This window comes from Oxyura jamaicensis, chromosome 7 (assembly GCF_011077185.1).
Source record: "Oxyura jamaicensis isolate SHBP4307 breed ruddy duck chromosome 7, BPBGC_Ojam_1.0, whole genome shotgun sequence".
NCBI lineage: Eukaryota > Metazoa > Chordata > Aves > Anseriformes > Anatidae > Oxyura > Oxyura jamaicensis.
The window spans coordinates 5,334,313-5,348,793 of NC_048899.1; the positions used below are offsets into that span (position 1 = coordinate 5,334,313).

General features: G+C 37.2%; 1 protein-coding gene across 1 annotated transcript in view; it reads right to left on the reverse strand.

Annotated features, from left to right (window-relative positions):
• Positions 1-6,011: 6,011 nt before the first annotated feature.
• ZC3H15 (zinc finger CCCH-type containing 15) overlaps positions 6,012-14,481 on the reverse strand; it is an 11,829-nt gene continuing 3,359 nt past the window's right edge. The window contains exons 3-10 of the mRNA XM_035332185.1: positions 13,273-13,384; positions 12,230-12,382; positions 11,043-11,134; positions 10,177-10,359; positions 9,337-9,483; positions 9,055-9,159; positions 8,648-8,774; positions 6,012-7,922 (exon numbers count right to left, since the gene is read on the reverse strand). Of these exons, the coding sequence (XP_035188076.1) occupies positions 7,729-7,922; positions 8,648-8,774; positions 9,055-9,159; positions 9,337-9,483; positions 10,177-10,359; positions 11,043-11,134; positions 12,230-12,382; positions 13,273-13,384 (1,113 nt within the window). The 3' untranslated portion in view covers positions 6,012-7,728. The remainder of the gene's footprint in view (positions 7,923-8,647; positions 8,775-9,054; positions 9,160-9,336; positions 9,484-10,176; positions 10,360-11,042; positions 11,135-12,229; positions 12,383-13,272; positions 13,385-14,481) is intronic.

A 14,481-nucleotide genomic window follows, 5' to 3' on the forward strand; every position in this document is an offset into this window, starting at 1 on the left:
TTACCTCAGCGTTAGTCAGTGGCTCCTCCAAGCCCCTGCTGTGTTTCACAGAATGCTGGTTACTCACCAGGACGGTGGGATTTCATACCCCCAAATTCAGAGAGCTCTGCTTCGTTTACAAAGGGATTAATATTTCTTCTGTCTGACAAAAATAAGCATTGTAAATAGCATCTCTTCTGCAGTTTTTGTTTTACAGAGCACTTCCACAGATCCAACAAAGTTATCCTGATGTTGCTCAGTAACACCCCCAAAGACCTGACTATCTTTTTAAACAGCATTTTTACTCTAGAGAAAGGGTCAACAGGAAGTAATGTAATATCATACAAACTGGGAGGGAAGAATCCACCCTTCTGTACTATTTTCTGTATGCAATCTCAATGAAAATGTCTTTATGATATCTGTGCATGTCTGAGATGTAGCAGGGACAAACCAAGTTAAATACAGCCCCACAGCATTCAGGGATAGGAGCACAGGGAAAGCCAGGGAAGCCAGCACGCTGACCCTCAGCATCAGCGCGTCACCTGGCAGAGATGGGGCTCTCGCCTCTTCCACCAGGGTGGGTCCTGGCCGCGCTTCCTAGAAGGGGACGAGGAGAACTTTCTTTTCTAGAGAACTTAACAAAGTTGGCTTTCTGCTTCTAGAGCAGAAAAAGAGAACAGACGAGGAAATATCAAAGTCACAGGCTTTCTTTGCTCTATTATCCTGCGTGGAACATGCATATTACATATAGAGGATGTTTCTGTATTCCTGCTTCTCCTGTGGCTGCCAAAGGGCTGTAGTCACATGGCGTTCGCGTGGCTCACTGCATGAAGAAGCTTGGCCTCCCTGTGCTAGGTACTGCCACCCTGACAGCTCCTGTAGGGGCTGATGCCATCATCAGATCACAACTGCACGTCTCCCGCGTCCCCCCTTCTGTTTTGATCCTGCGGAGCTGGTAAGTAAGCAGCAGGCACAAGAGTGCTAATATTACACTCAAATAAATAGGCAGTCATGGCTACCATCTTTTCATCACACTCTCCTCCATTTTTTTGTAGCTGCTTTTTTCTTTCCAGAGTATGTAAATCAGACACTGTATCTCATTAATTTTACTGTACTTCCTTACATTTACAAAATACAACTATCAGCCAGAAAAAAAAAAAAAAAAAAGTATAGAACACATTACTAGAACCTACACTCAGTTTCCACTTAAAAAGTGACTATATCTGGCAGAAATACTTTTGAAACTGTCTTCTGCTAGGAGCACAGAGAAACAGAGCACTTCCCAGCAGCCCTGATCTATAGGCATAGAAGACGGGGGTCGCTTTCTATTAAATTTCCATTTATGGAGAATTTCCAGAAGACGAGGCATTTCCCAGTTTTCTGACATCCTTGCCTGCCTCTGGTTATACAGAAGTACCGGAGGTCACTGCTTCCTGTTATAGAGATACTGCCATTCCTGTCACTAGTGTACATAATCCTATATTTAGTAAAAGTGCGACAGTTTACGTACAACTTTTTCTTCCTATTCCCTAGTTCTAAAGATTTTTTCACGCATTTCAATATTATTTTTTGTCATTCATTTTTGAAGTCATTTTATAAAGCTCTATCTCAAAGAGTGGCCGTTTTTGCTTCTGCATTAACTCTTCCAGAAACATAATGCCACATCTTGCCTTGAACCATCGGTCCTCTAGTGCTTCAGTACTTCACGGGCAGTTCTACATTCTTGCCAGAGGATTTGGAACAAAACCAAGTTTAAAACTTCGGAAGAATTCCTTAGCTAGCAATGAGGGAAAAATATATATATATATCTTCAGACTTCTCAGTGCTTAGCAATGACTTCATGTTTTGCATGTGTTGAAGCAGTATATAGCAAAATAATAGATGCAGAACAAATAGATTGGAAAGCAGTGGAGAAATTAGAGCTGAGTTCCTTTCTAGCTGATATGGAAAGGTGTATTATGACAGGGTAATACTTCAGAAATGCTCTAATTAAATCATGTTTTTTTCTGAATATTCTTTTACACTAAAATACAAAAGCACTAAAAGATAGCAGTACGATAAATGGATCTAGAAAAAAGATATTTCTTTCTCTCTCAAAAAGAGCGTTGACTGCTTGAACCCAGGCATGATAACACAGCTCAACCATCAGCTCTAGCCTCTAGACTTGAGAAAATATTTTATCATCTTACACAATGCCTCAGAGCTCAAACTTCCTCCCCTTTCCTATCCAAAGCGAACCCAAAGAACAACATCACCCTTCTCCCAAAGCAAACCAAGAACCCACACTCAGCCTCACTCCAAAACCCAGTGTACTTTGATCATCTATACCCAAGAAATACCATCCTGTCTGGAATTAATATTAAACCAAAGGATGTCATTGTTTACAAAACATTGTGCTGGTGACTATATTTCTGCTGAGTTAGAGGAAAAAAAAAATAAGTGAAAGAATAAAGCTAAAAATAACAGATCAACACCAAATCAAGTCTCTAGGGATTCTAACATTTGTTTAGTTATATTTTCTTTTAAGTTGCTACTGTTTGCTTTGAATACATTAGCCTGCAATTGCCAGGATTTTGTTCCAATAGGCTTCCTAGCTGGTACTGGTGGTGAAAGAATTTCGGGAATGTAATTTTTCTTTCTGCTTCTATCAAAAGAAGTCTGCCCGTTATGGCTGACAAATTCTTAGTGACAGAATATGCAGACACTTCTATGCTGTAAAGAATAAAGAACACATTTAAAACATTTTTCCTTTTTTTTTTTTTACCATGTATGGGTTCTTGTTTCACTTATTCCTGCTTCCCACACGTGCAAGGAATGTGCATCCATCTATTTATAGCAAATATTCTGTCAAACTAACTTGATGTTTCCTGTGTGGAAGACACTGGGGGACATAAAACGTAGAACTGCTATTTATAGAACCCAGACTTTCTATATTGACATCAAGAAGATTGAGGAGACTGTAGGGCTGATACTACTGACACAAAGCACAGCTTTTGACACCCACTAACTTCCTAGTCAAGAAAAAAGGTGACAAAAGCGAGGTAACTGCAGTTAAATCAACTCATTTCAATCTTTTATGGCTTATCCCCTCTCATCATTTTGACTCATCTGACATGTTTACCAAGATCATGTCTTTCCTGTGTCCTTTCTGACCCCTCTCTCTGCTCCGGAGCTGCCCCAGGGGAGCACGGTGCTGGGCACTGCGGAGCCTCGGAGGCCGCCTGCCCTAACACAGCAGGCTAGCTCGCACAGCAGTCCCAACAAGAGAGGTCAGAAAAGCCTCTGGTGGAAGAGACGATGCAAAAGAAGGTGATGAAGAGGAAGGATTAAAAGTTTCCTGTCTAGAACGTCACTATTATCTCATTTGTGCCTAAGACTTTAAGGAGGCATTAAGTTGAAGTTATGGAACTCTAAGTGGATATCCAATCACCATTAAAAAAATAAAAATAAAAAATTAAGTCTACTATTCCCTAACCATGACTCCTAAAGTACTTGAAACGTTAAACGTTTCCAGGATTAGTAGAAAAGTGATGGAGAGCTTATGATGGACTTGTATCAACTTGTAGACACCCAAGTACAGTAATGTCCTAGAGACAATCTTTGCAGAATCTTTCCAGAGCACAACAGTGACAGCCCCAGGGGTCAGGACGTAAACTATGGAATTAAGCAGAAGTGGAGATCAAACATGAACAGGACCAGAAGTCTCCTGGAACAGTAAACCTGTTACTTTCTGTTAGGGGTCAGATTTTAGCTGGTTTTCTACAACTACAAAAACTGCTCGAAAAAGGTATCACACTGACAATACAGCTTCATTCCAACACAGGTCCAGTGATGTAGCATTGGTAAAACAGATTACAAAGGTACAAAGATTACGATTTTGCCTTGTGAACTTTGTTCCGGAACAATTTGCTCATCTTTGCCCTTCAGGAATGTTTTGCATCTTCCTATGTGTTTTTATAGCAATTTAACAATTTCTAAAAGGCAAGTTGTAATACTTGGTTTTCCATTCTATCTTCCTCAAATATAGGAGCTCATCCCTTATTTTTTAAGTCTGATGGAGTACACTTGCATGCAAGCCTTTCTCAAGTGTATTACACTGCTCCAGAGTTTTCAATCACAAATGTAAAATTAAGATCACTGAAGTCCCTTTCACTAAACACAAACGGGATGCTGGTACTTATGATCGAAAGAAGTGATTATTTTCACCATTCATTTCAATAGTGTGCTATAAAGGAACCCATTGTGTTCAAATATTAGGGCTATAACATCATAAATGAATAAAACATCTTGGCCTTATTGCTAACACCAGCAACAGCCACTCTCTGTAAAGAGACAGAGCATCTATTGACAGGCAAAAAACTACAAGTGACAGAACTAAGCCAAGGTCACTTCTAAATCTCTAAAACCAGCATGCGGGAAAAGAGAAAGGTGATCTGCAGATATCACTACAAAAAGCACTTAATGGGATTATAGATACATAAAACACACCCGGTACAAAACCAGGAGCAAAGACTCTCTGCTTCATTAAGGATTTTGCTGATTAAGGCCCATTTGTAGAGAAAAAAAAAAAAAAAAGAAAAAAAAAAAGTTACTAGCTTGGAAACAGTAAGAGTTTGTGTTCTTCAAAACTGAAATATACCCAAAACTTTTTTTTTTTAAAGAAAAAAAAAAAATAACCACTTAACTCTACTTGGCATCAAGTCAAAGCAAAGCAAGACATAGGATATTGTTTCCGCCAAGTATTTTCCCCAAGAGAACTAACAACACAAGCTAATACAAGTCATGTTCCAAACAAGATGTAGGAGAGCTGTTGAACTGTTGGCATTCTAAGAGATGCTATAGATGTATAGAGATTCAAGGGGGAAAAGAGGGCACATACTGTAAAGAGAAAGCCACTGAGGGACACAAAGTACAACTGGGTTGAGGAAATAGTCCAGACAGAAAAAGGAGACTATGTATGACAAGTACTGCCAAGAAGTGTATGGGCTTGCCCTGTTCTTGTCTCTTTCTAGTCCACGTGCCTGCTTTTTGGAGCGATAAGCAGTCTCCCTGTCTGATACAGTACCCATGCTGTTAAAAGTTTCTTGCTATTCCTTTGGCCTTCCAAGGTCTCTGTTTTTTAGTGATCTTACTCTTACTGATGTTATTCAGGGGGTGTATCTCCTGAGGTATTTAGGTGAACATATATATGAGATATTTACATATGAGTAATTTCATTCTCTCAGCTTAGGGCTGTGATAATTTCACTGTGAGGTAAACAAAGATCTAACCTTGTAAGATTTTTGCTTAGTCAATCACCCCTAGAGTTTCAGCAAGTGATTCCAAAGCAACACATGGAACAGCAAATACTGCTCATGAAGCTTCCAAGTATGGTTTTTGCAAGATAGGTGTGAAATAACTTTTTTAGTTTTTGTTTAGTTTAATAACTTTAATTAGAATCCTATTTGGGACTCAGTCATTTATCATAATAAGCAAGTATAAAAATATTTCAGTTTGCATAGCTTCTTATAGTTGGGTGACTTTTTTTTTTTTCCTTTAAGGCACATAAACATTACAGAATAGTTTGAAATCAGCATTCAAGATGCCTGATGTGTACTTTGACACTCATCCTACACATCTGACTAAAGAATTGCAAAGGTATTCAGAAAATACACTAATTTGTATGTGCAAGTTCTTTCTATATAATCTATTTGTGAAATGAAAACAATCTAGTATTTCCAGTACTGAATCACCACAGAAAGTACCACTACTTCATCCAAAGTTGATCGATATTAACAGCCCGCACTTCATAAAAAACAGTCGAGGATTGTTGTCCAGTAAGAAATATTAACGTGAAATACCTCCTGCCCATGAAAGTAACTTTTTCTTCAACTCATGGATATTCAATGTATTTAAATAGTATGGAAGGCCACTGCCCTAATGTTTAACACAATCGTGAAGAGCTAAGATTTTTAGATCAGTGAAACAGATCAGCACAACAGAAATCACTATTACACACAAAATACCAGCCTCCAAGACAAAAGTCATTTTTGTCCTTAATAATGATTACTTTTATTCCCATTTAAAATATATAACTTTGAAAAATTATGCGTCATACATTCAAATATGAATTGCATTCTTGTGTCCTGATATCCAGGTATCCTGTCGCTGGCCAGTGTAATAAAATAATCTCTCAACACTTATGGCCACAGGAGAAAATTCTGCAGAAATAAACATTTATCTGATATTGCAGCTTCTCCTTAAACACTTGCAGTTACAAATCACTTTCAGTGGGTCTCTGCTTCCTAAACACTGCTTCTTGTTCCTGTAAGAAAAAATATCCACAAAGATACCCAAAAGGGCAAAAAAAAGTCAGCTATTTCAGAAATAGCATTAATAAGAGTTGATTCAGCAGTGTCAAAAATAACCATTAAAGCTAGTATTACCACTCAAAAGGGGTTCAAGTAAGCTCACTAACAATGCCATGAACCTTAACAGTCTTTAAGAAGTAACTTGAAAACTTTAGAAAAACACTGATACAAACGGTATCATGAGAACAGCAGTACTGTTAGAGACAGTACCATGGCAATGAGGCGTAACCTACGGCCCCTTGAAAAAGCACTGCTACAGGAAAGTCCTTACGGTAAGGTTTTGATAAATTTTCAAAGGCCATAGTGACTTATTTAAACCTTAATAACTGCCCCCTGCAGGGTACACAATGAAATCCACTGCTCTGCTTTGAGGTGAGCGTTATTACTGCACAACTTGGGGTTATTTATAGAACACCAACGATCTGATAGGCCTGTTAGACCATAACCTCCCTGCTCTGCAGAGCTCTCAGTCTTCGCTAACATAGAAACACAGCGGGGAAAGCATGAGCTGGAAACAGCAGCGAGTGTTGTATAGTGTAGTAAACCTGTTAATGGATAGGTAGGAGAGCAGAAATGGAAGAGGAAAAAAGGTCACCGTTTCTAAATCTGTCAATTTGCTCAATTTTACAGGCTGCACAAAGTGTAGAAAAAAATCTAATTGTAACCAGCCCTAATTTAACTTAAGCCAACATCTGCATTACTGTATCACGACTGGAAAGTGTTTATCAGTGTATTAAAAAAATGAAGTTAACAGTTTGCTCTAATATTCTCACTTAAGAGAGAAAAATCAACACGGGTCTTTTAAAGTTGATATTTTTTATTTACAGTTTTGTTGGCAAAAGGCGGTGGGAAAGTTTAAAACATTTTAAACAAAGGGCACCGTATCGCTGTACTGTATGACATATCAGCTCACAATCTGTATCCTCAGCATCCAGCTGATCAAATAAAGCTAATCAGAACTTCAAGAAGCACAATCTGCATCAGCTCCAATAGTATACTGCCTAAAAATACTTCAGGCAGTTTCTAAATCAACACAATCACTATTAAAAATGCAGTTCTGGTAAAGAACGTTCCCTTTGATTTCGTACTGTACCTGGTATCAACATGCACACTGGCAAAGCAGTTACGCTTCCTACTTTTAGTTGAAATAGACCATCTCATTTTCTGCAAATTCAGCTGTCAGGTAATTATGAACTACTCTGAATATTTTACTGTGATCATAGTCAAGATTGGAGTAGATGAGATTGAAGGAAAATACTCCTGGTATATCACGTGCCCATCAGAATCAGCTGGGTAACCATAAACATCCTGTTTAAGAATTCTATTCAAAAAGGAGAAGAAAATGTAGTCAGTTTTCACTTTGTCACATAGATTTTAATCCACACTTGAGCTTTTTAATTCATTCTTCTAAATCAAGAGTGTTTAGTTCTTCTTCTAGTTCATCCAAGTCCTCGCCAGTAAAAAGATTTTCATCAACTGGAACTGCATCAATTACTCCATTTTCCAACTCCTCATCTCCGTCGTTATCTTCCTCTAATTCATTTTGCTCGCTGCTGTTTATCTCACCACCAGAAGCTTCACTTAATTTATTATCTGAAAATAACAAAAATATTGATTTTACACATGTCACTGTCAAAAATTTCTTAATCACTAGTTCACAATCCTGCTAAAGAGCCTCTGAAATATTTCAAATCATCACTTCTTTATATAGTTTCAATTTACATATGTGAACTTCTATAGGCTAAATTGCATGTATCCAATTAATACACAAGCTTGGATTATTAATTAGAACAGGTTAAAAAACCACAAACTCAAATACTAACTATTTTTGTAACCGGGTCAAATAATGAGTTACTCCCAATTCAACGCCTGCACTTTAAAGACTCAGGTTAACCTTAAAAATTGGGATATGCATTCCACAAGTACAGAACGATAAAGTCTTTACTTGAAGAAATTACAAGTTAATCTAAGATTGATAGAAAAATATTAAGAGAAGCTTGGATTTTTTTATATTATTCATTTGGTTGTTTACTAAATATGAGAAGGAGGGGGAATTGCCCAAATAAACAGGTGTTGCACGGATTTTCTTAGAGTGGCCAAACACACTATCTTTTATTTAAAGTTGAATTTCAGAAAAATGTGAAGTGTATAGCATTTGCTAGAAGCAGTACCTTAAGTAATGACAAAAGCCACAATCATATTTTCATTAAATAACAAATGATGCTTTTTTGGAGAATCAAGAACTCATTTCTACCTGCCTTTTGGGAAGCATTTAACAATTCATTCCCTTAAAAGTGACACCTAAATAACGAACTTACCGTCTTTTTCTATTGAAGCGTATGTGCTGAATCGCTCAGGACTAGCCACAGTAATACCAGTCTCATCGACAGCCTTCGGGACATACAGGCTCAAATCTACATCGTTTATGCACACGGAATCTTCCACCTGAAAAATACACCAAGATGCTCTCTATAAATGACTCTTCGATGGAAATTCTGATTTCAGCAGTTTTTCTACGTATTTTTTCATCTTCCTTTTGACACCAGAACTGAGAAAATATATTCTGTAGCAGTGTTCAATTATGAACCCAGCGTATTAATTGCACTGTAAGAGTTGCACTCTCAATTTAAGTTTTACTAAGCTCTCCAAAAAAAAATTACAGAGCTTGCATATAAATTGCAGTATCGTAACTTGAAATATTATTTGAGTTACCAGTGTTCTTTACCTCATCATCTTCTCCTGTTCCTTGAGTATAGCGGGTATCATCTGCTTCTTCGTCGTCTGCATCAACCAATTCTGGTCGGAACTCAAATACTTCGCGTCCACTAATCTATTTACAGAAAGAGAAATTTAATTTATCATTTCACAGAATTCTAACTGCCATTAAGTAAAAGGAAAAACGAAAAACAAAACAAAACAACAAAAAAAGCATTTCCAAGGCAACTACCTTAATACAAAAGTCATTTATTCCTTCTTCTTATATTAAGAATTGAAGTGTAGAACGTACCACCAATGCTTTGCCGGCTTTAAAGTCTGCTTTCCTCCTTTCCATATCTTGCTCAGCCTTATCAATTTTTTCTTGTCTTTTTCTTCTCTTCCATGCAATGAAACACTCTAAAGTGATTTTGGTAACATTTGGTCCTAAGGCAGCACGCTGTCAAGTGAAAAGACTGATTAATGGTAGAAATTGTTTCCAAAGGCTATATATCAAATTAAAGATTTAATTACTCTTTTCCAGAATCTAATTAAAAACATTTCTTGCTAATTCCTTCTGCACTCTTACTACTGTTAGACATGCCCCATCAACATAAAGTTTGACTCCACGCACGATTTTCCACTTAGCGAGATGAGTCGACATGAAAGTTAACATGAAAAGGGTAGGAAGAAAGAAACCAACGGCATTAGTTTAGGTTCTCCTCAAACTGACACTGACAGGCAACAGTGCCAGAAGCAGAGCTGAAACATGTTTAGGAGGCCCTGTTCTTAGTGTTGCTTCCTCATGACTGAGTTATGTGACAACCAAGGAAGCAGTGAACTGGGGATGAGGAAGGCCCATAGAAGCAGTTGTAACAGATAAAGAGAGAAGTAGCAGCAAGAAAGAGAAAGCCCCTACAACAGGATTAGAGATATCTACCCTATCAGTCAATATTCAGACCTAATTTAGGAAATTGCTTACTGAAATAAAAACCATGAATTAATTGCTACATGTCCCTCACCCTAGCCCATATAGCCTATAAAACCATTTTATACTTTTCAATTATTCATTAGGAAGTTATTTACAATTTTATCTTCTTTTCAGTATAATGAAAACAAACACCACCAACAGGTACCTGGTTGACAACTTTACCTCTTTTTCTATTAGATCTTCTAAGGAAATTTCATCTTGCTTTTCCTCCTTCTTTTTGTCCTTTTTTAATACAAAACCTGGAGGGAGTGCATGGCGATACATACAATTGTCTCCGCCACCCGGACAGACCCAAAACCATCCATATTTGTTGTTTTCAATAGCATCAAGAAAGTATTTGCAGACCTGCATAAAACAAAGGTCATTAGCACTACATTCTCTTTTCATCCCCGTTTATAGCTACTACGTAAGTACAGCAAATCAGCCATGTGGGCTCGAAACTGGAGACAAGGAAATTTGTGAAATGCACTGCTATTAAAAAGGGTAGAGAAAAGAAGCACGGCTAATTATCTAAAACTATCAGATATTCCAACTGCTTTTTTTCCCTTATTATAAATCAATCACAGAAAGACAGGATGACTCAGAAGACTGGCAACTGGGTACTTTGTAAACCAAGCAGCACATGTAAAAGCATGCTAACAATCTTTCTATTCCAGCCCACCAACACCAGGGTACTTCTAATCAAAATAAATGTAACCAACCTCAGATGTTACATGTTCCAGCTCGTGATCCTGAGGTAAAGATACACCATTCTAGAACTTTTCACAAGCAAATCGTAACACAAACACCAAAACTTAATTTTTGCAAATTTAGGAAGTATCAATAGAATATATAATTATTTGCTATTGAAAATAAGGTGAAGTAGTCCCAAAGAACAACAACAGAAAGGTATCATAGCATTTAGCGCACAAACTAAAGAAAACTCTTCAAGTCAGAGATCAGGAACTACAAATGACTGAACTAGCTTCTCCATTCTGCTGAATAACACATACTACAACTCAATGAAAAAAAAAGAGAAAAAGACATACTATTTGAGTTTTGGGTTTTTTCTTTTCGGCTTCACCATGCTTCTTGTTCACCACCTCTTCTAGCTTCTTTTCATCCCAGTTATCCATTGTATCTAGAACAAGACAGGAGGTCATTTCACAAACATGCCAAACACTAAACAGCACTGTCCTGTTGCTTTTCTCCTGAATAACACCTTTAATAAGTAATTCTTACATTTTAGTTAATCTACAGAATGGGAAATAAATTCAGACTTCTGTAGTGACTTTCCTATGATGCTCACAAGACCTTTTCCTCAAAAACTTTAGAAGCTTGTCTTTTGACATGCACAAAGTGTGTTTCAGTTAAAGACTAAGAAACATGTCATTCCATGTGTACATTACCTGGAATGGAAAAGGGGAGAGAAGCAAAAGATGACGGAATAAAGGAGAAGGCTGGACACTAACGTTCAGAAGAATAGACAACATAACTTAGGGATTGAAAGAGATCATACCGAATTTTCAGTGTTAAAAGGATGTGCCATCAAAAGAAGCAAGATTATTAATAGTAACGGTATGACTGCATCTATAGGATACAATCACACTCATGTAGGATGACAGAAGCTAGAATTTACGTAAGATCAGAGACTTATTTCTGGTGGAAAACCAAAATAATTTATTTTAATCTAAGATCCCTAACCCTTGCTAAGGAAAAGTAAAATCCAGAGTACTTTGCCAGCAAATGATTTGGGAAAAGGAAATAAACTCAAAAAAAAATCCCAAGCATCTTGAATTCAAAAACCGCATACAACTGGCAAACACTAGAAACAGTTCTGTAAGTCAGCTGTGGTTGCTTGTTACACTTGCTCCTTATGCACTGGCATTTTGGAGACCTTACACAAAATTAGCAACTACAATAAAGACCAAACACCATACAAACTGCTACTTGTATAACATAACGCTTCACATAGCAGAGTTTAAAATATACCATCCAAGACCATTATGTGATACTTTTTCAAAATATCTTCTGAAAAAACAAATACTTCTGAGACAGTGTTTAAAATCACGTTTCACTGTTGTTCTTCCTTTCAAACAGCAGTACGGGTTGCCTTGGTCTTCAGCCATGTTCTTCAGGATCATATAACACAACACAACTCGTTTAATCTTAAAAATCCAATTGCAAAATCAGAAGAGCCATCTTTTATCTATCAATTTATAGAAGCATTACATACCTTTTTCAAGGTCTTCATCTCTTGCATCAATGTAGACACTTCGTTTTTCACACTTCCTTTCCAAAGACAAATCATGAGAAAACTTGCACTTGTCTCCTTTAGTGCACTGCCCTTGCTTGAAGAAAGCACAAACTACAGATTTGGGATCAGCACCTGAGTGAAGAAAATTGTCACATTTTAATAATTTTTATAAGCAAAACACTAATCTGGAGTGAAAGCTACTCTTAAAAGTTCTGAGACACAATGTCTAGGATCCCATCTTTAGGATCTGCACAGAATGAAAACACATTGTTAAACATCAAGGTTATTTCATGGGGAGTTCACCTCTCCTTCCTTCAAGGAGATAGAAGTGTCATTATAGTTCATACAGCGGGATATTTGCACTGAATTTCAAAGCTGACATTTGACTATTTAAATAACTACGACAGAAGCGTGTGCCTGAGCAAACTATTAGCATAGTAGAGATCACTCTATGAAAATTCTTCCCTATACAACAAACTGTTTTTGCCTCTAATGTATGCCAAAGCATCTTTTCAATGTCAACTTTCCTGTAATATAATCAGTAACATGCTAGAATAAATTATATTAACCTAACCCACACCCATTCAGATGATTTACTTTCTTTTATAAAGAAATCAGGTGGCTGGTCATAGCCTCCAAAATAAGCATGTTGTTATAGTATGAACTATTCAACCACTACCTACAGTTTTGAAGTAAATACCATCACACTGACATAATGATCTGACCATCAGGAAGTAAGAAATGACAGGCAGTAGAGACATAGCTACTGGACAAGTATTTATAGCTGTCTTGTCGATACCAATATAGCCTTCAGCATTCTAAAGATTCAGTAACCCCACAGGAGTTCCTAATAAAATGCCAAGCAGTTACAGACAAAATACTCCGTACACTATATCAAGAAAGAAATGACCTATCTACTTGCCAGTGAGCCAGCCAGCGAGCTGGTATTTTTAGCAGTTTTTTTTTTTACCTGAAGTAGACATATGAAAACAGAATGTAAAGGAAGTTTCAGTTACTCATACCTTTGCTAATTTTCTGTGCAGCAACCACAGGCTTGAAGAGTTCATTTAATTCTTGTAGTTCTTTTTTCTTATCTTCTTTCTTTAATTTCTTTTCACTTTCTGTTTGAGCAGCCTACAATGACCCCAATTTGAAATTATTAATAGAAAATTAGAATGCCATTACTCACTTCATATGAACGGTAAATTAAAATAGCACAGCAAATCATTCTCAATTAGCAAGGGAGGGGAGTGCCAACAGGGAGCCTGAGATTTCTTCATTTCTCAGAACTCCTGCCCTTTTATGAACGGCCAACGCCATCTAGTGGCAGTGACATTTCAAACAGAAGACTTTTCAAATAGAACCTGTCAAAGGTCTGACCTGCTGGTACCACTGGATGGCATGCAGCTACCTCAACTCCACCTTTACCAGCTAGTAAATCAAGCGTAGGACTGAGGAAAGGGAAAGTTAGCTTCTCTTTTGTGATACTTTAGCAGTGCAACTAAGCTATCCAGGTCCTTCAAGATCCATGCAAAAAGCTTCTCTTTTGTATCCCATGTGCTTCTTGTCACACATACCAGTAACATGTATTATTTGTCTGTAGAAGTAACAAACTGCTTTTGGAGCACTGTTTGTTTAAACCCATATGAACTCAACAAATCAATGTTTCAACAATAAGCAGTACTTTATAAACAAAAACATCTTTTTATTTATTTAAAGTTTGAGAGGTACTAGGGGGGTAGGACTAAAAAACAAGTTCACCTCCGAAAGGAGAAGTTTGTGTAAAACATAAAAACATTGTTTCTACCCTATCCTTTTTTTGGATAAGCCAGAAAAGGTTTGTATCTAGTACCAGACTGGTACAGAAGGATGAAGACAGATGAAAAAGGACATGGGAGAAACACAACACTATCAGATGATTTCATTCCCGTCCTTAAGAGAAGCGAGTGGGACTCTAACACAACTAAACAAGTATTTGGGGTACATTATTGGTAAAACACTGTGTAATATTAAGAAGGAGCTTTGTTTTCATGATCAATTGGTAACAAACTGCCTAACTATTTTAAAATAGAATTGATTTATTTAGTCCACTTACAGCCTACTGTTCTACTGCAAATTCCCAAACCCTGTTTTACATATCATGAAGGCCCACATGCATCAAGTACAAAAAAAAAAGATCTGACGAAGAAAGAAAGAAAGAAAGAAAGAAAGAAAGAAAGAAAGAAAGAAAG